Consider the following 25,999-nt stretch of genomic DNA (forward strand, 5'->3'; position numbering starts at 1 on the left):
ATTTTTTAAGTCATTAGTTCACATTGATGTTTTCAGTTTACATTTAAGTCTTTCCCTATTTCTGAAAACTTTTTAGTTCATTTTCTTTTTTAAGCTGCCCAATTTTCTTTCTTCTGTCAACCTTTTAGCTATATTGCTCTATCAAACCATGGGTTTAAAAGTGTTATTTATATCACAGTGGTATATAAAGCTTCAGAAACCTCCCTTTCAGAACTTAAATCTTATTCCAGTTTAGGTTAAAGTATTACCCCATAATAAAATTCATTGTTCTTCCATTTCATGTGGGCTTTAAGAGAATACATGAGTTTGAAAATTAGATAATTCTGTTAGGTGAGCAAGGTTGTATAGCACCTTATGGGCCTTCTTGATTTTTTTCTTGACTTGGTATTTTCATTTTAGTATTAAGTTCACATGATAACCTTCAGATAGTATCAACAGACACATTGCTGATTATTTGAAAAGAAAATAAAAAGAAACCCCAGAAATCTACCCACAAAGAGCACCAGCATGATACAAGCCATAATACCTAGTACCTTAGATGATATTACTTTATAAATCATAGAAGATGGTCATGAAAGCAAGACCACAGACAGATACAGGTTTTTGAGGTTTTATTTAAAACTTCTTAGACTTTAATTTTCATGAGCCAAAATATAGACTTTGCTTTTTGTTCATTTACATTTTTATTTTTACCATTATCTACTTCCTCCAAGTCAGGTTTAGCGTTTAACTTCAATTTTTCAAGGCCTTGAGAGAAAGACAAATTCAGATATTCCGGATATGGTGATTCTGTATCCCTTCATGTTGTAAAAGTAAGATTTGCAAAAAAATTTTTTTTGTTTCAGATTTTTTTTTTTTTAATGAAATGCTACACATACAATTGAGATCCTCTTGTACTCATTTCAGAGGTAGCCATTATCTTCAAGTTGGTGTGCAATCTTCCTTTGAAAGTTTTAATGCACTCCTACATACACTTGTTTACATACACAATGAATAAATGGTCTTTGGTTTTAAAATTTTACATAAATGGCATTGTAGGGTACATAACACTTTGTAATTTGCTTATGCATCAACTTTTTAAGGAAATTTTTCCATATTGATATATGTAAACTTATTTCACTTTTTTCAGTTGCTATGTTGCATTCCACTGTATGAATAATATGCCTTAATTTAGTTCCCTCTTGGGGGGGGGTGGGTGGTGGTGATGGGATGAATTGGGAGATTGGGATTGACGTATATACGCTAATATGTATAAAATAGATAACTAATAAGAACCTGCTGTATAAAAAAATAAAATAAAATTCAAAAAAAAATTTAGTTCCCTATTGATGGATGTTTAGGTCACCGTTTTTTTGCTTTTATAAACAATGCTTTATTGAACACCTTTCCTCATAATTCCTTATGTACATGTGGAATAATTTGAAAGTATATACTTAGAAGTGGAATTGCTGATTTATAGACTAAATACACTGTTATTTTCTATTACTTAATCATCCTTCAGAGTATACCAATTTACAATCCTATAAGCAGTGTATGAGAATTCTTATTTTTCCATACAAATTCTTATATTATCAGACTTTTTAATTTTAGCCAACCTGATGGCGATGATGTGGTAAGTAATCATTATTTCAGTTTACATTTCCCTGAGCATTAGTAAGATTGGGCAGCTTTTCATAGTTTATTTGCCATTTAGCTCTTTTCTTCTATGAATTTCTTGAAAAAAAATAATAGTAAAGGAAGGGAAGCACTAACAGTTGAAGTCCCTTTTATTCATTTGATGAGAGTGTCTTCTCTGTGGTAGGTACTGTATAGGCTCTCGAAATACAGCAGGGCATAAGATAAAGGCTCACAAGTAAAACAGAGTTTTAACAAAATGTGACACAATGTTAAAGAGGGATACTCTCAGTCTATTTCAACCAGAGCCCCAAAGGCCAAGAACAAACAATAAGTGCGGGGTACTCTTGCATCCTAGAGCCAGATGCTAAACCCTCCTGTTTCAAGCTGGGATGAGGGCTGGGGTCGGGGGGGCCCTTGAGCATAGTTTTAGGCTGCAGAGAGGAAGCCAATATAGAGAGTGAGTAAAAATACCAGAGAGGAATTAAGTCAGAAATGAAGACAAAGGGGAAATGAAGGAAATAACCCATGAAACAAGGTGTGGCCTGACCCTGTTAGCAGCAGTACAACTTAGGTATTGAGCTAACATTTTGAAGAAAGAGAACAGTATCACTTGTAGACTCCAGGGAAATTTTATTAACCTCAAGATAGTATTTTGGTAAAAATGGGAACTGACAATGTAAAATCTCTAAAACTCCCACTCCAAGTAAGATAGTTCTAGCTTAGGAAAAAATGTTACATAGCTTAAGCCATATTCTACATTACATTATTACATTACATTACACTATTCCTGGTCAGTGCTTCTATTACCATAACATTTATATATATAATAACCAGTGGGTTATTAAGAAAGACAGGTAGAACAAGGTTGCAAAATCATTTCTAAAATAAATATTTATTGACCACTGACTATGAGCTACACTCTTGTAGGTGGTGCAGTGGCAACAAACAAGTCCCTGCACCTGTTGAACTTACATTCTCTTGGCTTTTGCCTCCAATTTGGAGACATTTGTCTATAGAAGCCTCACCTAGTGATCTTGCTTCTTATGCTTTGTTCACAACTTGAAGCGCACTATGTTCATTCCTCCTACTAGTGAGTCCACAGGTGAATCTGGGTGCCCCTGATTCTTGGGACCAACGATAAAACTTAGATCTTTAAGTGTCCTCTCCAATGCCCAGGACCAATAGATACAATGCATTAAATATTACAATAATTCTATGTGTCATATAAGGGAAAGAAAAAGATCCCAGTTCTGTGCACAGATATTACAGAAGAAAATGAAAGTCAACTCCATCAAAAATTTGTTCCAGATCCTGTTCTAAATGTTTTATATTCGTTATCTCCTTTAATCCATACAATAACTCTCTAAGGAAGATGATACTATTATCCTCATTCTAGAGATAAGTCTGGGAAAGATTAGGTAATTCCTTGGTAAAAGGCAGAGTCTATACACCATGCTACACTGCCTCTTTTCTTCCTCATCCCCAGTTAAGAAAGTGCAAGGTGTCAGAGTGCTCTAAAAACATTATCCTAGGAGATAAAGGGAGGGGGGATAAGGCCAATATGTGTGTGAAGTGCCTGCAGAACTCAGACTTCACCTCCCAAGGTGCCTGGCTACCGAAGTACCATAACAGTCACCTCAGTTCCACTTGAGTGCCCTTGAAGGCCTAACCTAACCTAAGGAGGAGTGTGTGGGGTCAGACATACTGTACGTCACTGATTATAAGATGAACCTTTCACATTTTAACATCTCCTAAGTCAAGATGTATCTTACCACCAATTAATAGATCATATCACTGTGTCATAGTTTAATTGGTAACATTTTTTTCTTGCAGTTGATGGTGGTTTTGATTCTGTGAAATATGGGGTAGATACCTTTGTGGGTGTAAGGACCAGAAGCTGAAAGAGTTCCTGCCTTATCACCCTAGTTTTCTCAGGGAAGGACCATAGGTCATCTTCTAGAATGGAAGGGAAAGTACACTGAGGCATGTGAGGAAGGAGATTGAGATTCTTTTTTTTTGCGGTACGCGGGCATCTCACTGCTGTGGCCTCTCCCGCCGCGGAGCACAGGCTCAGCGGCCATGGCCCACGGGCCCAGCCGCTCTGCGGCATGTGGGATCTTCCCAGACCAGGGCACGAACCCGCATCCCCTGCATAGGCAGGCAGACCCCCAACCACTGTGCCACCAGGGAAGCCTGGAGATTGAGATTCTTGACTCCCCTCTTCCCCATACCACCATCCTCTCCCATCCTCTGTCAATTTCCAAGTCTTAGGGCTTTGGCCTTCTTAAGAGCCTGCACTGATGTGTTCACTGTGATGTCTGCAGTGCTTAGCACAGTGCCTGACACATCATAGATGATCGTTACATATTTATATTAATAAATGAATGAACACATGACCAAAGAAAGTACTGAAGAGACATTGTGGGGAGTGGAAGAGGACATTAACTAGGAGCATGGGTAAGGATGACCCTGCAGACTGTTGCTCCAACTGAGGTTCAAGACTGTGTACCAGTTTGCACTGTAGTGCGCATCTTTTCACTAGTTCTTGGCCTTTCATATATAGAAGTGGAGGAGTCAGAGGGCTTAATTGATTCAAATTAGGAGATTTGCAGGGTGAGTGTGATAGAGAGGCAAAAGACTAAGGATGTCTAGAGTATAGATAAGGAAATAAGTCTTCTAATGTTGCTGGAACACATCTGTGTTTACTTCTTGACCTAAAATGTGTATTTTTTTTTGCTTCTATTGTTTTAAAAATGACTTCCTGTTTCTTATTAGATCAGTTCAAACCCTTGACTATGTACTGTTTCTTTACTAGACTGTATTTAGTAACTACTGTCTAGTGAGTTAATTTTATTAACCTTTCTTTCAAAAGAAACTAATAGTGGATAAGGAAATTATAGAAATAACCTATGAAATTATTTGGTGATCTTCAAGCCATATTTTTTTCTACCTTTCAAATCACATAGATAATCATGCTATCTGAGTAACTACAAACAGTGAACCTATGTGGTTAGAGTTTAATATTGTAATGAAAGAAAATAATTAACCTGGTGGTAATTTAGTGATGAACATTATTGTTATTTTGCATAATTAGGTATATTTGGTAAATATACAAATAACTATTATTCATATCATGTAATGGATTGAATAATCTACATTCACTACACTCAGATCAGCTAAACATGTAACTGTACTTTATAACTGAATTCAGAGTAGCTCACTATCACTGATGTGGGAAAATCTGGCTGATGTGGGAAAATCTGAATGTGCCAATTCAAGTTAACTCTGTCAATTCTAGTTCAGAGCTAGTTATTTTGTGTTAAAGATTAAGTCACATTCAGGGTTTCCCCTTCTTCCTCCCTCTTACTTCTCCTCAAGTGTAAGCTAGGTCCCTAAAGGGTCTTAGCATCTAGGCACCAAGAAAGGAGGGACATTCAGTCCTGATAGCATTCACTGTCCTTGTCCTTATTGGACTCCAGCTCAGGTAGGAAGCTGCTGTGAGGTTCCTTTTAACTGTCACTATTTAGGGTTTGTTTATTACCAAGATGATCTAGATCAGAGCTACTCAAAGTGTGGTCTGTGCGCCAGCAGCATCCATATCCCACCTAGTCTGGGAGCTTGATGGAAATTTGCATTCTCAAGACCAACCCCAGACCTAGTGAATCCGAATCTCTGGGATTCTGCATTGTGCCCAGGAATCTGTATTTTTAAATGCTCTCCTGGTGACTCTGATGTACCCTAAAGTTTGAGAAGCTTTGTTCTAGAAGATTTTCTAACTTTCAGCTGAGATATCATGACAGGATTATAATTTTAATTACTAGCAATTATAGTTATAGATAAATAAGATGTCCCTGAGGCATGGTGAGGAATATAATGATGAGGTATTAGTCTTGATGGGAATAGAGCGGCTGAGGTAAAAAAGGAAGAGGTTTAGGTAACCATAGGACATGATGAATGCAGAAGGTACCTGGGAACATGGAATTGATAGAAAAAAGAGAATTGGGAAGGGATTGAAGGAGAAGCGTGTTTTAAATGCTTACTGTTATGACAGTTTACTAACTTCTTTTGGGCTGTGTCTAATTAAGGTTCTCTTAAAAATAAGCAATGAGGGGGTGATTTTAGGATTAGAGATTTAGATAAGTACTCTATCCAGAAAAATATTACAAAACCTTTAGATATAACTCATGCTAGTATGCAATTTCTTTTCCTTTCAAACGTCTGTGCAGTTCTGGACCTTCTTCCCCACCCCACAGACATGCACACCTAAACACTTTTTTTAAATTGATAATTGTAGATTTATTCAGTGGGGTGAGGAGGGGAGTGATCTGACCTCGTTCATTACCTCCTTTGGGCAGAAGTATTTGTCAGCATTGAGATCTTGTCATAACTTCATCATTTCCTTTGGGGTAGCTCAGTGGGCAAGTGCTTCTTTTAGAGGCCTTTAGTGGGAATGTTAAACAACAAACTGGTCTACTTTTGGAAAGAGAAGTTTTTAATAGAAACTTTATAAGCATTATATAATCCATTGTTTCAGTTGCAAAAGATGTCCTTTTGGAAAAGGTACTCACAGATCTTAATGTGACTTAGGAACAATAGACAATAATCTCACAAGAAAGGGAAGCAAATAATAGATTGCTATAATGAGAGACAGTCCTCCTTGGGCTTCCTATTCACTTACACATCTTGCTAGGTATGCGAAGAATCAAGAATGTAAGGCCCTGACCACCCTTTTTTTCCCCTAATTTTAAAAAAAACTGAGACTTTACTTTTTTAGAGCAGTTTTAAGTTCACAGCAAAATTGAGGGGTTGGTACAGAGATTTCCCATACAATCCCTACCCTCACACATGTATAGCCTCCCCCATTATCAACAGCTCCAGCCAGAGTGGTACATGTGTTACAGCTGATGAACATACATTGATACATACGTCATAATCACCCAAAGTCCATTGTTTACATTATGGTTCACTCTCAGTGTTGTACATTCTGTGGGTTTGGATAAATGTATAATGACATGTATCCACTATTACAGTATAATACAGAGTATTTTCACTGCCCTAAAAATCCTCTGTGCTCTGCCTATTCATCCCTCTCTCCCCCCAAACCCCTGGCAACCTCTGATCTTTGTACTGTCTCCACTGTTTTGCCTTTTCTAGAATGTCATACAGTTGGAATCATATAGTATGTAGCCTGTATTGGCTTCTTTTACTTAGTAATGTGCTTTTAAGTTTCCTCCGTATCTCTTCATGGCTTAATAGTGCATTTCATTTTAGTGCTGAATAATATTCCATTGTCTGGATATACCACAATTTATTTATCCATTCACCTACTGAAGGACATCTTGGTTGCTTCCAAGTTATGGCAATGATGAAGACAGCTGCTGTAACCATCCATGTACAGGTTTTTGAGTAGACATGAGTTTTCATCTCTTTTAGGGAAATACCAGAGCACTTGATTGCTGGATTGTATGGTTAAGAGTATGTTTAGTTATGTAAAAAGCCTCCAAACTGTCTTCCAAAGTGGCTGTACCATTTTGCATTCCCACAAGCAATGAATGAGAGTTCCTGTTGCTCCACATCCTCCCCAGTGTTTGGTGTTGTCGGTATTCTGGATTTTGACCATTCTAATAGGTGTGTAGTGGTATCTCGTTGTTTTAGTTTACATTTCTCTAATGACATATGATGTGAAGGATCTTTTCATATGCTTATTTTCCATCTGCATATCTTCTTTGGTGAGGTATCTGTTAAGGTCTTTGGCTCATTTTTAAATGAGATTGTTCATTTTCTTATGGTTGAGTTTTAAGAGTTCTTTGTATATTTTGGATAGCCGTCCTTTTTCAGATGTGTATTTTGCAAATACTTTCAGTCTGTAGCTTCTCATTTTCTTGACATTATCTTTCACAGAGCAGAAGCTTATCAATTATTTCTTTCATGGATCATGCCTTTGGTATTGTATTTAAAAAGTCATTGCCATACCCAAATTTATCTAGATTTTCTCCTATGTTATCTTCTAGGAGCTTCATAGTTTTACATTTTATATTTAGGTCTGTGACCCAATTTGAGTTAATTTTTGTGACGGGGGTAAAGTCTGTGTAGCCACTCTTTATCCAGGCCATTTCTCTGGTTTGTGGTGAGAAGCCTTGAGGAATGAGGTGATGTTCCCCTTCTGGACCAACAGCAGATTTGGTTACTGCTTGCTATAAAAGCGGGGGATTCCCTAAGCTCAGTGTTGCTTTCTTTGAAATGCAGCTCACTGCGAATGTAAGAGTGTCTGGGCCCTAGGCATTGCCCTTGTGGGTCCTGAAGTCAAGGAGAACCAACATAAAAAAGCTGGTGATCACATTGCTTAATTTGCTGTGAGTAATAAAGTCCTCGGTCTCTTACACAAAAATCGTGTGTCTTCTGCCAGCAACCATGAAACAGGAACAGATTAATTCATTAGCTTGTATGTTGGGTAAAATCAAATTACAAACTGACGATTATATGGTGAGAATTAGAGAGCTTTTAGCCTCTGAAGGGGGATTTGTTCAAGGGTTTCCCAAAGAAGGTTGTTAGAAAGGGAACAAAAACAGGGGGTTGTAGTAGGGTGTATAGGATATTGAGAAGTTAAAATATATATATTTGAGGGTATGTTTTATGTCATAGGTGGCTATACACATATACCTCTTATATAGACAGTTCTCCAAGTTGTTTTGGAAAAGGAGAAGGCAATATTCCTTTTCTAATAGCTCTGTTAATCTTGTCTTAAAATGGGTTTAAGTTGTTTCAAGGGGTTATAAACAGTGGCACAGCAGATCTCCATAATCTGTGCAAGTGACCCATGTAATCAGATGGCACGCTTTACTGCCAAGGTAAATTTAGCTTGTTTCATTTGGGGGGCAGTGACATTTGCTATTTAGGCTTTCTTTCTTTTTTTTTTTTTTCTTTTTAATATATCTTCAGACCAAAGTCTGTAACAGTAACTTTTCCATATCACGGGAGGATGTAAAACCCTGGGGTAGAAAGTGTTCAGGTGAAAGAAGAATGAGTTAGCAGGCTAGGGGTGTGGAGGGCAGCTAGTTAGAGAGTTCCAAGTAAAGGATTGTAAGAGATCATATATATTACTGCTTCCATCCTGCTGTTTCCTTGTCCCTTGATTTGTTGGCTGTCTCCTTGAACATAATGAAGTTAGAATACACATTCCACAGTCACATGAATTGCAGCTTTTCAGAGAGATGAGCCACAGAACAATTTTATTCTAAACTGATGTCATTAGATTCTAGAATCTGCTATCATCATATTCTGTGTTATTGCCATGTTAGTTCTACGTGCAGCTTAAGCATTCAGCTTCTAACCTGTTCCACCTACACAGGGCATTTTACGGCTTAAAGATGATGGCTTAGAAAGGAAGGGAGAGATTTACTTTGGATTAAATTCAGTATGGGACAATGCTTAAGGTAAGCCTTTAAAAATAAAAAAACACTTCTCCATATGTTTCATGTGCTAAAGAACATTGAAATACTCATAAACCAAGCTTTAATGTTTCCTTTAGTTTCCCACAATAACTGAATATCTGGAATATCTGGATATTTATCTGGAATATTCTCTCCAGAGAGGTTCTGCTTTATCCATGGTTAATATTTTAAAACGTGTTAGTCAGCAGGGTATACATTTATTGTACTTATTAGCCCCTTTAAATATAGTAGTTTAATAGTCTCAAACAGATATTATAACTTAATTATTTTCAAAACAGGGAAGTTCTACCTTTACCTTCAGGGAATCCTTTTGTTTTGGTGCCCTCTCATATGTTTTCCCTTACTTTTCTTTGTGCCTGCTTCCCTGAGTCTTTCAATTTATCTTCCCAAGGTTTAATATAGTGGGCAGGTACTGTGTAGGTAGTTAGAAATAATCTTTTAGACTTAGGCATTCTTTTGGATACATCTATGTGGCTACCAACTTCAGCTGTCTTAATTTCTTACATTGTTTCCATATTGATAAGGTGGCCATTCTTCAGGAGGCTTGGCAGGTTTCCACCTGTACTCCCTATTTTTTTCCCTCATTTGACACTTCTCTCACTCTAGCTGCTGCAAAGAGGACCAGAGCTTCCAAACAAAATGTCCTGCAGATCAAGTTTCTTCAGACCCCCTGCACCCTGGAGCCTCTTCTATTATTCAACCACCAGAATCTCTTGATTTTAAAACAGCTCATCCTCCTTTCATGCATAGAGCCAGTTCACCTAGAGGAAGTAAAATTGCCTCTTCTTCATCAAATACATCTTCTTACTCATCTTTCTTTGGAAGAAGACATTCTTTATTTGCTAAATTTCAGAAAAGCAGTGCTTCCCTTCATTCTGGACAAAGTAGAGCTAACTTTGATTCTGAAGAAAAAAGAAGCTTCAGTGATTTAAAATCGCCCTCAGAACATTTTCGCTTTAGATCCAGAAGTCTTTTCTCTGCCCCAAAACTAAATATAATTTCCTGTTATGAGAGTGCTAGTAATTTTTTTGATCCTCAATCAAGAAGTCAATGCATATTTAATCCAAATGCAATTGAAATCATTTCTAAAAACTTGAGTATTACTGATGCTGGAAAATATATAAGCTCTTATTCTCCTGAATATAACACTAAATATTTTATGAATTCTGAAACAAATGCTAATTCCTCAGCCTGTCGGAACACTGTCGCTAACATCTATCAAAGCACAGCGACCATGCTTACTCTTCCAACTACTACTTCCTATTCCTCTCAACAACGTGGAGTTGCCAGTGATATTCAAGAAAGAGAGCAGTTAAGGAACAATTCCTTTCATCCTGTTTTTCAAAGTCGCAGTAGAAATAATTCTCCAGCTATGTTGCAACATCATCCCTCTCAAAGTGTAACTTTCCCTGTTCTCCGTAATGTTGGATTTACTTCGTTTTATAAAAATGCTACCCCACCTCAAAATGGAGTTACCTCAGATCCCTTTGAAGATGAAAACAATGCTATCTCATCTAAAGATGAAGACAAATCTTCACCTAATGAAATTCCTGAAATAAGGTCACCTCAGACTTTACCCTCTCTTAGAAGGGCAGCTCAGATCAGAAGCTTTCCCACCAGGCATACTATATAGTCTGTAGAAATCACTGCTCAGTTTTCATAGAGGTCTCCTCCCTTACTAAACTTCACTGCATATTCTGAAAAAGAGCTCTACATTGCAGTCTAAATTTAAGTTTAATTTCCATATTTTTTGAAAGATAGTTGGTTAACATTATTGGAGTATGGAAATCAAAGATTGTTCATCTGTTTCAGGCTTTTAACAGATTTACTGCTTATAGATTGACTAGTCCCAAATTTCTGAGTGACCATTGTCATACTTTTGTGGTCTGAAAATAACATCAAGCTTTAGATCTTCTAAATGTATTACAGTCTTTGAGGGTTTAACATCTTTTATTCTACTCTAATCATTAAAATAGTATTCCTCTATAATCTATAGAGCTATATTCATCAGTTCACAAATTCCCATTTATATCAGCCTTGCTAGCTATAGCTCATGCCAGACATCCCACTGATAGACAATGTTTTTACTAGTACAAGGATCAAATCATAAGTAAAAACATATTGTAGTGGAAATAGGCAGAATATGTTGAAACCAGATATTTTAATTAGTTTTAATACACGTTAGTTTATGTATATGTCTGAGAATTCAGAAAACTCTTAAATCAGAGTTTGTCTTTTTATTTGTAAAAGTGAAAATTTTCAGGTTTTTTCCCGAAATTTTTATAAAATTTTTATTTTAAAAAGTGTCTCCAAAATTTTATTTTTGATGTGAAAATTTAAATTTTTTCCATTATATTAAGCAAAGTTTATAAATATATTTATCACAATAACAAATAGAAAATGCATATAAGCAATTAAAAATACTTAGAATATAATTGGGCTTTGTAGAGGAAAGCAATTTGTATTATTTTCAATTATTTGTCATAATAAAATGCCCGCTAAATTTATATCATTGTGCTAAGATATTTTTCCTTTTGTGTTTTCCTCCTCCTTTTAGCATGTATCATAATTTTTTTTCTATTTTAATTTTTTAGTTGTGGTGAAATACACATAAAATTTATCATCTTAACCATTTTTAAGTTCACTGGCATTAAGTATATTCATATTGTCATACAACCATCATGATCATCTATCTTTAGAACTCTTTTCATGTTGTAAAGGTGAAATTCTACACCCATTAAGCAATAACTCCCCCATCTTCTCTTCCCCTAGCCTCTGACAACTACTATTCTACTTTCTGTCTCTGTAAATTTGATTCCTCTAGGTACCCTATATAAGTGGAATTATATAGTATTTGTCTTTTGGGGACTGGCTTATTTCACTCAGCATAGTGTTCTCAAGGTTCATCCATATTGTAGCATGTGTTAGAATTTCCTTCTTTTTTAAGGCCGAATAGTATTCCATTGTATGTATATATCACATTTTGCTTAGTCATTCATCTGTTGATGGCCACTTTGGTTGCTTCTACCTTTTGGCTATTGTGAATAATGCTGCTATGAACATGAGTGTATAAATATAGCTTCCAGACCCTGCTTTCAATTCTTTTGGTTATATACCCAGAATTATATGTTAATTCTATTTTTAATTGTTTGAGGAACTGCCATGCTTTTTTCCATAGTAACTGCACCATTTTATATTCCTCTAAGAATGCACAAGGATTCTAATTTCTTCACATCCTTGCCAACACTTGTTTTTCGGTTTTTTGATAATAACCATCTTAATGAGTGTGAGGTGGTATCTCATTGTGGTTTTGATATGCATTTTCTCCCATTGTGTGGGTTACCTTTCATTGTTGATTGCGTCCTTCGATGCGCAGAAGTTTTTAATTTTGATGTTCAGTTTATTTTTTTATTTTGTTGCCTGTGCTTTTGGTGTCATATCCAAGAAATCATTGCCAAATACAATGCCATGAAGCTTTTCCTCTATGTCTTCTCCTAAGAGTTTTATAGTTTTAGATTTTACACTTAGGTCTTTGATCCATTTTGAGTTAATTTTTGTATATGGTATAAGGTAGGGATGCAACATCATTCTTTTACATGTGAATATCCCGTTTTCCCAGCACCATTTCTTTAAGAGACTCTTCTTTCCCATTGAATGCTCTTAGCACCCATGTCAAAAGTCATTTGACCGGGTATGTGAGTGTTTACTTCTGCACTCTCTATTCTATTTCTTTTATGTATATGTCTGACTTTATGCCATTACACACCATTTTGATTACTGTAACTTTGTAATAAGTTTTAAGATCAGGAAGTGTAAGACCTCTAACTTTGTTTTTTCAAGATGTTTGGTGGAATTCACCAGTGAAGCCATGTGACCCTAGGCTTTTCCTTGCTGGGAGGTTTTTGATAACTGACTCAGTCTCTTTGCTGGTTATAGATCTGTTCAGATTTTCTGTTTCTCCCTGATGCAGTATTGGTATGTTGTATGTTTCTAGGAATTTGTCCATTTCAACTAGATCATCCAGTTGTTGACATACTATCCTTCACTGTAGTCTCTTATAATCCTTTTTATTTTTGTAAAATTGGTAGTGATATACCCTGTTTCATTTCTGATTTTAATTATTTGATTCTCCTCTCCTCTTAGTCAAGCTTAAGGTTTGTCAATTTTGTTAATCTTTGAAGAACCAGCTCTTGGTTTCATTGATTTTATGTTTTTTTACCCTCTATTATGTTTATTTCTGATCTAATCTTTATTTCTTTCCTGCTAGCTTTGGGTTTAGTTTGCTCTTTTTCTAGTTCCTTAAGGTGTAAATTTAGGTTGTTGATCTGAGACCTTTCTTTTTAATGTCAGTATTTTACAGCTATAAGTTTCCCCCTTAGCACTGCTTTCACTACACGTTATACACTTTGATATGTTGTGTTTTCATTTTCTTTTGACACAAGATAACTTGCTAATTTCCCTTGTGATTTCTTCTTTGACCCATTGGTTGTTTAATAGTGTGTTGTTTAATTTCCACACATTTGTGGATTTTCCAGTTTTCCTTCTACTGTTGATTTTTAGTTTCATCTCATTACAATCAGAAAAGATACTTTGTATGATTTTCATCTTTTAAAATTTATTAAGACTTGTTTTTCTTTTAATATTGTGCTAACAGGACCTGCAGTTCCGTGCTAAGTAGAAGCAGCAATATTGGACATCCTTTTCTATTTCTGATTTTAAGAAGAATGCTTATAATGTTTCATCATTACATATGAACTGTATTGTAGTTTTTGGTTTATATCTATTATAAGAAGTTCTATTCCTTGTTTATTCATTTGGTATTTCTTTTGTGCTGAAATGGTGTTGAATTTACTGAAAAAAATGTTTTTGGTAACCGCTAAAACGATCATACAGTTTTTCTCTTTTTATCTGTTATGCTAGAGAAATTTTCTAATGTTAACTGTGCTTGTAATTAGTGAGATAAACTCAATTTGGTTACAATGTATTCTCTCATGTGTGTTGAAGTTTTTTGGTTGATATTTTGGAGGATTTTTGCATCTATGTTTATATGTGAAATTGGCCTATAGTTTTCATTTCCTATTATACTATACTTGTTTGGTTTTGGTATTAGTTTTACTAGCTTCATAAAATGAGGTGAGAAATGTTTCCTCTTTTTCAATTCCTTAGAAGAATTTGAGTAATTCTTTGCATATAGTGATAGAACTCACTATATAGCTATCTGTGTCCCCCCCCTTCTATCTATCTCTCTCTCTCTCTCTCTCTGTCTCTTTCTGATTTAATTTATTTAATGGCTATAAGAATATTCAATTTTTTTCTTATAAAAATAACATCTTTTTTGAGATATTAATCATATACCATAAAATCACCCTTCTAAATTGTACAATGTAGTGGGTCTTAGTTTAAATAATATTGTCTGATATTAAACCAGTTACTCTCTTTTAGTTATTATTTTCTTACTATATCTCAGGTGCATAGAATTGGACTAAAAATTGTCTTTAGCTCATGCAAACACTGATTGCTGGTGCATGCATGTGCCACTTTTACTCATTTATTTAGTTTGTTATTATAAATAATGTAATAAGCATCTATGAAACCATTTGGCTCCCTGCCTCCCCTCACCTGAGGGTAACCATCATCCTGAGTCTATACTCTATATTGTTCATTCCTCGCTGTCCTTTTTATATAATTTTATTGCATATGTGTATATTCCTTAAAAATAACATTGAATTTTGATTGTTTTATGAAAAGGGGATCATGTTGGATATAATTTTAAGAGCTTATTTTTCCACTTAATATAAGTTTGTTAAGAGTCTTCCCTATTTTGCACATCACTGTATTTCTTTCATTTTGACTGTTGGGTAATATTCATCCACTCTCTTGACTGGGCATTTCAGTTGTTTCCTGGGGTTTGCTATTGTGAAAGTACTGTTGTCTATATTCTTACACCTACCTCCTTTTGTACATGTGCCAGAGACTTGGTTACTGAGTCCTCAGATATGTGAAAGTTCAATATTAATAGATGATGCCAAAGCGCTTTCCCAGCTGGTTTCACCAGTTTACATTCACATCAGATCCATGGATTGACTTCCTCTCCAACATATAGTATTGTCAGATTTTTTAATTTTGTAAATGAAACAGGTCTCAATAATATCTCTCTGTGGTCCTGATTTGTATTTCTCTGATTGCTAGTGAATGTTGAACATCTTTTCTTACGTTTATTGGCTATATGTATTTTTTCATTTGGGAAGACCTCTTTTGAGCTTATTTCTGTTGCATTTATTGTGTTTTTTCATTGAATTTTAGAAAATATTTATGTATTCTTGATATTAATGTTCTCCAGTTGTACGTGTTACAAAATATCTATTCCTGGTTTTTAATTTGTGTTAATGCATTTTTGAAAATATCTTTTGATTAGCAACAGTTTTTCATTTTAATATAGTCAAATTGGTTAATCATTCATAATTAATAATCATTTATAGCTAATGCTTTTGTATTTTGGTTAAGAAAATTTCTTGCCCCAAAGACTAAAAGTTATTCACCTATATTTTCCATTTAGAGTTTAAAAAATTATTTTTAACACTTAATTCCTTATACCATCCTTATACCCTTAGAGTTACTTTTAATATTATAAGACAGAGATTCAACTTCAACTTTTTCCGTAGAGATAACCATTTTTTTCCAGCTCAGTCTGTTAACTTCTCACTAATCTGACATGTCACATCTGTCATATACCACACTTTCATTTGCGTATGAGGCTGTTTCTTGGCTCTCTTCTGTTCTGTCAGTCACTCATCTATCCTTGTACCAATAGCACACTGTCTTTAATTATTATAGCTGCATGATAGGTCCTAATATTTGGTGAGGTAAGTCTTCTCTCCCTGCTCTCTTTCTTAACAGTGCTTTGACTATTCTCGGCTCTTTACCTTTTCATGTAACTTTTAGAATCATCTTATTAAATTCTATGAAATTTCTGGTGAGGTTTATAAAATTGGAATTACATTGAATTAATCTGGAGAGAATTTACTTATTTATAATATCAGTTGTTTCTGGCCATGAACATGATATATTTTTCCATGAATTTAGGTTCTTTTATAAACAGCTTTTAATGTATCTTTTATGATATTCTCCATAGAATTTTTACATATGTTTTATTAGATTTATTCCTGGGTGTCTGATATTCTCTGAGATCATAAGTAAAGTATTTTATATAATTTTGTTTTTTAGGCTTTTTGCTGCTAATATATTAAAAATGAAACTCACTTTCATATTTTAATCTTATATGCAGCCGACCTGGTAAACTCTATTAGTCTCATAATTTGTAGGGTTTTTTTAATATGTTCTATGTAAATAATCGTATCATCTGCAATAATATGAAGGTTATGTTTGAACAAGGGTGTGAAACAGGTGAGGAAGTAAATTATGTGGATATCCAGTGGAGAACATAGCAGGCAGAAGGACAGCAAATACAGATGTTAAAGCAGGAACATGGCTGATGTGTTCAAGGAATGTCAAGGAAGCCAGAGTTCCTGGAGTGCTGAGCAAGCAGGAGAGTGGTAGGAGATGAGGTCAGAGGTATTGGACTAGATTATGTAGGGTCTTGTAGACAACTCTAAGGACTTAGGTTTTTACTCTGATTTGGTCATCCACTGGAAGGTTTTGAGCAAAGGGTGACATGATCTGAGTCAGCTTTTTAAAGGACCATTCTGGCTCCTATGTTGAGAATAAACTACAATGGTCAAGGACTAAAGCAGGGAGACATGATAGGAGGCCATTGCAGTAATCCAGGTAACGTGATGGTGGTCTAGACCAGGGGAGTAGTGGGTAAAGGTGGTGAGAGGTGGCTGGGTTCTGGATATATTTTGAAGATAGAACTAACAGGAATTTCTGAAGGTTGCTTAGGAGAGACAAAGAAGTCAAGGATGATTCTAAGTTTTTTGGTTTGAGCAATTAGAAGAATGAAGTTGCCACTGATAATGTTGAAGAAGTTGAGCATCATTTCACGTAGTGTCTTCTTTGTAAGGACTTTGAAGGAAATTTGAGTCTTATTATTGGAAAAAAGTGCATTTCTCTCAAGAACTTGCTTCATTTCTATCTTTGTTAGTATCTGTTGGGAGCTGTGACTGCTTTAGCTGCTGGAAGATGTAGAACCACATTTGTGTTGTGCCTTTGTAGCAAGGGTATAGATATGTAAAGTATATGTACTTTTTTATTGACCTCATTCACATTTGGCCTTGTTTTTACCTTTTCCTGCCACTTCTGATTTGTTCTCTTATATGTTATATATCCTCATATACCTCCTTAAAATCTTTTTAGAACAGAACAGTGTGTAAATAAATGAAAACAAATTGTTTGCAATGTATGCTACCAAAAAGGAAATGTGGGAGGTAGCATGAATTTTTAAAGACTAAGAGAACATCGTCTTGAACTACAAATTAACATATGTGTGTGTGTGCATACGTATATATAAAAATATATACATATGTGTGTATAGATGTATATTATATATATATATCTGAGTGCCTGCTGAGTTCCTACAACTCTGTATCATTCATTCAGCAATATTCAGTGTGTGTCCACTATGTGTCAGGTGCTGTTCTAGGCACTTGATGACATCAATTAATAAAACAAAGAATCCTATTGTCAGGGAGCATGCGTTCTAGTGGGGGAGATACTGACAAAAATAGCACATGTAGTAGGTTAGTAAAGTATATTAGAAGATGGTATGTACTACAGAAAAAAACATCAAGCATGATAAGGGAGACTGGAGGGGAAGGAAATATACAGGGAGGTTGGAGTGTGGTGGTCGCAGCATTAAACTGAGTGGTCTGGATGGGTCACATTGAGAAGATGACATTGACAGAGACTTGAAGGAGGTGAGGGTGTGAGTTATGTCCCCTTCTGAAGGAAGAGCCATTCCATCAGCAGGAACAGCAAAAAAAGGTCTTGAGGTAGGAGTGTCCCTGGCTTGTTTAAGGAACAGCTGGGCAGCCAGCATACAATTGGCTGAGTGAGAAACGTGGTGGGAAACAAGGTCAGAGAGGTGACTGAGCTGGGAGAGACAAATCTCATCTAGCCTCATAGACTGTTATTAGGACTTAACCTTTTTCTGAGTGAAAAGGGGCACCATTACAGGGTTTCAAGCCTAAGAGTGAAATGATTTGACTTACATTTTAAAAGGATCACTCTATCCATTATAGTATAACTTTACAGAGAGTTGATGATTATTTCTGCAATTTTAGGTATATTACAGCTAATACTGATACTGAAGAACAGAGTTTTCCACTCCCTAAGGCATTTAACACTCATGTAGAGGAATTAAATTTAGATGCCCTTATTCAGACGGCTGATAATTTACGTATGAATGAGTCCAGAAAAATGGAGAGTTTTGAACTACTTTGTGACCACAAAGAAAAGGTAAGAAATATGTGATAATAACATGCTTGTATAGTTTTAATTTTTTATTTAATCTACTGTCCCATTCATGTTATGACCATAACAATTGTGTCACAGTTTACACAAGCTAAATGATTGATGTACATTTTTTAATAATATCACTACAACTTTTTAAAAGCAAAATAAGAGTTTATTAGGCTCTAAGGTCATAAAAATGAAAACCAGAGATATGATTATACAGACTGACATTGATTTTATCAATCTGATATATTTCGTAAATATTTGGTAACAGATAAAGAATAAGACATACTGCTTCTTTGGAGGGAGGAAAAGCTACATTTTAAGCTTGCTATCTTACAATTACTAATATAACAGCCATTAGTATTTCACTGTGTCCTACCAGTAATCGTTTTCCAGTGTTTAATGCTGGGCTGAATTGGGAAAGCTCATCCTTCCCACCACCACCAAAGGAAAAAAAAAAACGGTGGGTTTTGCAATATCACAAAGATCAATAAATCTTTTTCTTTCCCATGAGAAATTTAAGTCTAACCTTTGAGGATTTAGCAACTCTAAACGCATTACCTAAAAGTTTTTAAATCTCCAGGATTGTATTTAGGTAATTTAGGTAAAAAATGTGACTCCTCTTTTGAATGTATGTAATCTCTGATAACTTACAGATATTATCTGAAATGCCCATTGAAGCATCATATTAATAATAGATAACTTAGAAAGGAAAACAAGGAGAGGATACTACAACCCAGAGAGAATTTATAAATTCTGACACCTATCAAGTTTCTCGTCTTTGTAGGTGTGGAGCTGGTGTCTGCATAATATTCATTGGTTTTAAGATCCAAATGTAACACTACATTACATCACATTTTATAGCCATGAATATTTGAACTTAAAGTGTGATCTGCACATGAATAGATACAGTCATTTCTAAGTACCAGTTTACCTAATTTTTTAAAAGTTGCAGTGGAAAACACAGTCTGGTCACGTTTCTGAGTTTATCTAATGTGCAGTTCTGTCTGTTCAGTTTAGAGATGAAATAGAGTTTATTTGGCGGTTTGCTCGTGCTTATGGAGACATGTATGAGCTATCTACAAATGCACAAGAAAAGAAGCATTATGCTAATATTGGTAAGTATTCTGTAAATATTAATTATCCTCAAGTAGTAATCATTATCTATAGTAAACCACTAATGAATTTTAATTAAAGCTAAATTATCTTAGCTAAAACAAGTATGTTTAATCTATTTCAACATATCCTAGTACTTGTATAGTCTAAGGACAGAAAGGTTTGTTTGTTTGTTTGTTTGTTTTTGTGGTACGCGGGCCTCTCACTGTTGTGGCCTCTCCCGTTGTGGAGCACAGGTTCTGGACGCGCAGGCTCAGCGGCCATGGCTCACAGGCCTAGCTGCTCTGCGGCATGTGGGATCTTCCCAGACCGGGGCACAAACCCGTGTCCCCTGCATCGGCAGGTGGACTCTCAACCACTGCACCACCAGGGAGGCCCCCAGAAAGGTTTTTTTAGAATAAAAGTACATGTTCTTAAAAAATATTTGAGCATACTAGAACAGGCAACTGAAAAACTCAAATTCCAGCTTTTAAAGTTTATAAAATCACAGAAAGATGAGACATTAAGTGGTAATAATATGAGAAGCGATAATAGCAGTAGTCTTTCACCACAATTAAAATAACCCTCCTTACTCCCTGTAACGTAGAACTCCAGGTACCACAAAGAAATAACTACTCATACTTTAATGTTTTTTTCAAAATTTATCTTGATAAAACAAGATTAGCCTTATTTTAAGGCTAATCTTGTTTAAGCCTTGTTTTAGCTAATTGTTTAAGCTGAGCAATGAGTCCATAGTTGTTCATTATACTGTCCTCTATTTTCCAAAGTAAAAACAACAAAAGAAAAACAGCTAGAATGTGAAATTTGATATATATATAAACCTTGGCTCTCACTGAGTATCATACTCTTTCTTGCAAAAAGCCCCCTAAGTTTCAGGATAGTAATTTGACATCAAAACTTCTTTAGTTTTTTTTTTGTTTTTTTTTTAATTCCAAAGTCTTCTCTTTTCCAAGCTTTCCTTCTCTGAGATAGCATGAGGAAGAAACAGCAAGAAGATAATGATACTGCCAATCTCCTTCCACTCTAGTTCCCTGTCATTTTTATTTCTAAGAAGGAAGTATTTCCAAGTTCCTTGAAATTACATTTCTTCCGCTTGTAGGTTTCTTTGCCAAGTGGCCTCTGTTCTTTAATTCTTAGTGGGAAGAGGATGGAAGGAATTCCCCTTCTTGTTCTTTACATGTTCATCATCAGCCTTGTGGGGCAGTTTTTCTGTAGCAATCCTTCTTGCAGACCATAAACAAAATGGAATTCTAGGGAAGAGATTTATTAACTTGAAGGTAAATAAAAGTTTAGCCAAAGAGAACAAACTAACTTATTTTTATATCTACTGAGAAAGAGTATATCTATGTAAACTGTTCCAACATCCGTCAATATTAAGTATATATTAAATAATGTAAAAATATATATTAAATGTATTTTTTTTCTTGAGCACCTCCCTGCCCTGGGCATTAAAGCTCCTCCTGTGTTAGAAGGTAGAAATATGATAGCAAAATAGACATGTTCTCAGACTGCAAGGAGCTTATGGCTTTGTGGGAAAGACAGTATTACTAAAATAATCCTACATATAAAGAAACATACTGAAGTAAGTTGTTAGTAAAGAAGAATGTGGCATATTAAGAGAGGTTATAACAGAAAGGAGGATATGATGGCGGGGGTGAACGTTGATGCAGGGAACTCTTTCTTCTGGAAGTAAGTCTCACATAGTAAAATTACTTGGGATCTGTATTTTTAAATGGAGTGAGAGTTTAACTGAGTTAATGTATGAGATGGTGAAAATGGAGAAAGAAGCAGGCTGGAGGAAATCCAAATTCTCATACCCAAGTACAAGAAAGGAGCATGGATTGAGACAGGATATATTCAAAACAGAGAAAAGTTTATAGTGTCAAAGAAAAAACAGTGACCCCTCAGATGTGTTCATGCAGTTATAGAAATAAATTTAACAGAATTCCTATTTTTTTATCCAAGAAATATTTATGAGAAATTTTTATTTATTTGTTCAAAATATTTATTCGAAATCACCGTGTCTAGGAACAAAGTTAAAATGAGGGGTGAGGGAAGGAGAAAAGGAGGGACATGAATATGATCAAGACAGTGTTACACTGAGGAACTTACAGACAAGATCAATATGGAGACAGGCAATTGTAATTCAATGCACAGGTAGTAAGTGCCTGGCAAAGGTGATGGCAAAGAACACTGGAGCTGAGACATTGGAGACTGGAGTGACGGGCATCGGCACCCAGTACAAGGGAGGAAGAGTGCTGTTATTGCTCATAACAGTATATTTGAACTTGTATGCCGAGGGAAGACTGGGTCACTGAAGAGTACAGAATTCTTTCCTAAACCTCCAACTGGGGTATACCATTATGCAGTACATCTGTGGACGTACTGTGATTGATCATACTTGTCTTCCAAATAAAATATGAATCTTATATCTAAAAGAACATCATTGTAATTTTCAGAATTAAATGACTGATACAAATGCCACAAATAGATCACAGAATACAATTTTGTAAGGGAGATAGCTTTCCTTTCAGGCTGAAGCTGCATAAATGAGGCTGCAAAACCAATCTGTGTAGTACCCAGCTCCATTATATTCTCAGAGTGATGGAATCACCTCTATGTTAAGCTTGTGGCAGTGCCCTAAAAGCTATTTTTGTTCATTTGGCAATGTAGGGAAAATGTTGATTTAGTTTTTAAAGTCTGTACATTTAAAAGTATTTATGTTTTTCGATCATTCATTACCAAATTACTAACTCTTTTAATATATGTCCACAATGTACTATCAGTTATTATTTTAAAATACTTCCTTTTAGTTTTTTTCCGGTTTATGTAGATTTCTATACAGGGTAGTTCTCTTAATGGACAGAGCTATAAAGTACCACCTTAGCAAATTAACAAATAGGAGAATGATTTTAGAATAAAATATCTTTATTTATAAAAATTACCTAAACTAGTTATTTAGAAGAGCATTTTGTAGATCACTGGATAGTCTCTTCAAGCAAAAAAAAAATTAGAGCAGGGAAAAGGAGATGGTATAAAATAAAACAGCCACTTTTTGAGAAAGATTTCCAGAATGTGGTTTAGACCAGCGGTCCCCACCCTTTTTGGCACCAGGGACCGGTTTCATAGAAGACAATTCTTCCCCCGGGGAGGAGGGGGTGGTGCGGAGCAACGGGGAGCAGCAGATGAAGCATTGCCCACTCGCCGGCGGCTCACCTCCTGCTGTGTGGTCTGGTTCCTAACAGGCTGCGGACCAGTACCGGTCCACTGCCTGGGGGTTGGGGACCCCTGGGTTAGACAAACCTCTATCCAAAAATTAATGGGTTATTAAAAGTTATTCTAAAACTAAGTAAAATTATTTAGGGGAATTATTTATTTACTGAACCTGCTCATTATTGTGAAAGACTAGACAAGAGCTCTGGGACATCTTCCCTTACCCCTTTAGATAGATTAGATGGAGTTGCTCTCTCCGTTCTCTGTTATACTCTCTTTTTTACCTTGTATTTATTTTTTGCACATAATTCGTTTGTTTATATACCTACTGCCTACTGAAATGTGAATCCTTGGAAGTCAAGAACTGTGTCTTATTTGACTTTTTATTCCCAGAGGCTCACATAATATGATACTTAGAAAGCACTCAGTAAATGTTGGTTGAGTTAATTACAAAACAATTTCTATTAACACTTCTAAATAATGATTGAATGACTTCTCTTGCACTTGGTTAAATCACTTAACCCAGTGAGTCTCAAACTTGAGCATACATCAGAATCACTAGAGGCTAGTTAACACAGATTTCTGACTCTGAGTTTATGATCAAGTCCCTCATGTGGTCCAAAATTTGCTTTTCTAACAAGATTCCAGGTGATGGCTTCTGGTCTTGGGACCATACTTTGGGAACTACTGGCTTAAAGTCAATAATTTACCTCCCACCAACTCAGATGAAGGTAATAAGTGTAAGTGCATTTATCTTTCAGGAAAGACATTAGGTGAAAAAGCTATTACTAGAGCGCCCATGAATGGACATTGTCATCTATGGTAAGTACATAGAATTTATGCAGTCTTTAAAAAATTCTAATATGCCCCTTTATAAATTGCAATGGATTTTTAAAATATTGACCCACTTAACATGTCACATTCACTAAAAAGAATATTTAGTATATAGCACAGTGACTGTTCTTTTTCTGTTTATTCTCATGTATTTTTCAGTATATATATTTTAAATATATTTAAGATAAGCTTTCATTGAAGAATTCATAACTGAATCCACCAAGTCTAATAACTGTGCACATGATAAATTTAATTAAATCTAATTTCATATAACATTTTGCTTGAAAACAAATACTAAAGTGATGCCACATTTCTAAATGAAACGCAGAGAGAAGAATAAAAGCACATCAGCCATTATACCTTGATGAGTAAAGGTATACAAATTCCACAAGTCAAAGGAAAGCCATTTCTAATATAAGAAAGCTCAAACAAAGGAAATCTAATTAGTTGGATGGGTATAGGTGGATATCCTTGGGACAAAAAAATTTATTCTTGAGTATGTTTTGTTTTGGATCCTTTGTATATTTACAATTATAAAACACAAATAAGAAGAAAAATATTGTTTTTAATTCACACTTCATTTTACTCATAGTTGTATTTTTATAGCATTTCTTAGTTATTTTTTCTCCCCAGTAATATTGGTACTTTAGGTGCTAGGAAGACATAGTCATAAATTTATTTTTGACCCTTCTCTCAGACCTAGATTGTCAGAAATCCACCCCTCTTTGGGATTATTTTATTCTTCTGGGATAGTCTTAGGCAAATCTCTCTCAAAATGACTTCTTTTCTGCAGGTCCACATTTATCCTCCAGGAAATTCATTTTTGCCCCACCAACTCAAAAGTGCAAACGATTTTTCCAAAGCAGACCTGTTTCTTTACACTGCCACCAGCAGGGGGAGCACCACTCACACACTCTCATCCTAAAACTTTCCTGGGCAGGAATCAGATAACATTTTTTATATCCCCCAAACTCTAAAGGACATGCCAAAATAAGAATAGGTCTTTTGAAGCTGCCATCACTTAAAATGAGAAACAAGGCTACCCCCTTCCGTCTCGCATGAGAAGGTGGGAGGTGGAACCCAAGTACCCTAGTAGTTCTATTCGCAGAAATCCCCCTTCCAGGTCTCTCTCTGCTTCAGCGAACTCTTTGCCTTCTCTTATATAGCCTGGAGATGGGTGAAGGGCTAAGCCTGGCAGAACCTGTGAATCATTTCACTAATGTGTCATGCATGGGTAGTAGAGTGTCTTGCTTTAGGAGCCGTAGTATACCTAATAAAGTATTGTTCTGTGCCCCAGTGCCTCTGCCACAACTCTAGGAGAAAGCTAATTTTGCAAGTAACATCCTGGTAGATATCTTTAAGGTCATTTCTCCAGTATGTAAGGGTCTTGGCTATTATTTCTATAGCCAGCTTTACCTTCCTCACCTAATTTTCATAATACTGATATTAATAAATTAATGTGTTGAAGTACTTCTGTTCTTACATTTTTAGTATAACTGTAATGAATTTATACTGATCAAGCTACACTTGCTTCATCTCTTTTGATATGGAGATGTTTGGGTGTTGGTTAGCCAGATTTGGACGCAGAAAGAACACCGAAGCCCTACTCTTAACTCTGAGCCTCCCCCTCCTTTTCCTCTGCTGTCCTCTTCCTTCTCCCATACAAGCATCTGCATCCATGGAGAATCACATTAAAAATGTACATTTGATGTTAACCCTCAATTTGAGGACACTTATCAGTGTGAACTTCCAAATTTCCATAAAGGAACAATGTTGAATCTTCTCTGAAGACTTCATAAGCACCTTAAACTTACCTTGTGAGGACAGATTATGCTTAACTCTTACTCAGTGGGTTTCCCAGCCTGTCTTCCACTAATCTGACCACTTCTCTTTTGTTCATCTTTTTTCACTTTTTGTTGTGTACTAATTGCCTTGTTTATAACTGTGGGATTTAACCCCGAGGGTGAACCTTATTCACAGACACACACAGAGTACTGATCCAATTGTGTTTCACATGATTTTTTATTCAGTATCAGTTTTTAATTAAAAAACAATTAAAGTCTGATCAGTTGCTAAAATTTAATAAATTCAAATGTCAATTTTTAAATTGTATTTCATTGAAGTATAGTTGATTTACAACGTTGTATTAATTTCTGTTGTACAGCAATGTGATTTTATCTTAATTCATAAAATATATTATGATGTACCTACTGAATACAAGAATTCTCATTCAATTAAATACAGTAGTAGAGGTTTAGGGTGATGAAAAAAGAGAAATTAAGACTTTGACTTGAGAAGCAATGTGTGAAATTTAGGTTAACTGATTCTATAATTAATTGTAATAAAATGTCATG

At 35.5% G+C, this 25,999-nt stretch overlaps 1 protein-coding gene across 4 annotated transcripts in view; it reads left to right on the top strand.

Moving 5' to 3' along the window:
* The window catches only part of RMDN2 (regulator of microtubule dynamics 2), a 66,189-nt gene that overhangs the window by 11,081 nt on the left and 29,109 nt on the right, over window positions 1-25,999 (top strand). For 3 of the 4 annotated variants that reach the window (XM_024753444.1, XM_024753447.1, XM_024753445.1), the window contains exons 3-5: window positions 18,308-18,482; window positions 19,498-19,600; window positions 23,573-23,633. In XM_024753444.1, coding sequence (XP_024609212.1) covers window positions 18,308-18,482; window positions 19,498-19,600; window positions 23,573-23,633 — 339 coding nt within the window. Of the gene's footprint in view, window positions 1-8,922; window positions 9,051-9,674; window positions 10,380-18,307; window positions 18,483-19,497; window positions 19,601-23,572; window positions 23,634-25,999 lie in introns of those variants that run through there. The other variant, XM_024753443.1, reaches the window with a different exon arrangement.

Source organism: Neophocaena asiaeorientalis, unplaced genomic scaffold, assembly GCF_003031525.2.
Source record: "Neophocaena asiaeorientalis asiaeorientalis breed wild unplaced genomic scaffold, Neophocaena_asiaeorientalis_V1.1 scaffold171, whole genome shotgun sequence".
NCBI classification, from domain to species: Eukaryota; Metazoa; Chordata; class Mammalia; order Artiodactyla; family Phocoenidae; genus Neophocaena; species Neophocaena asiaeorientalis.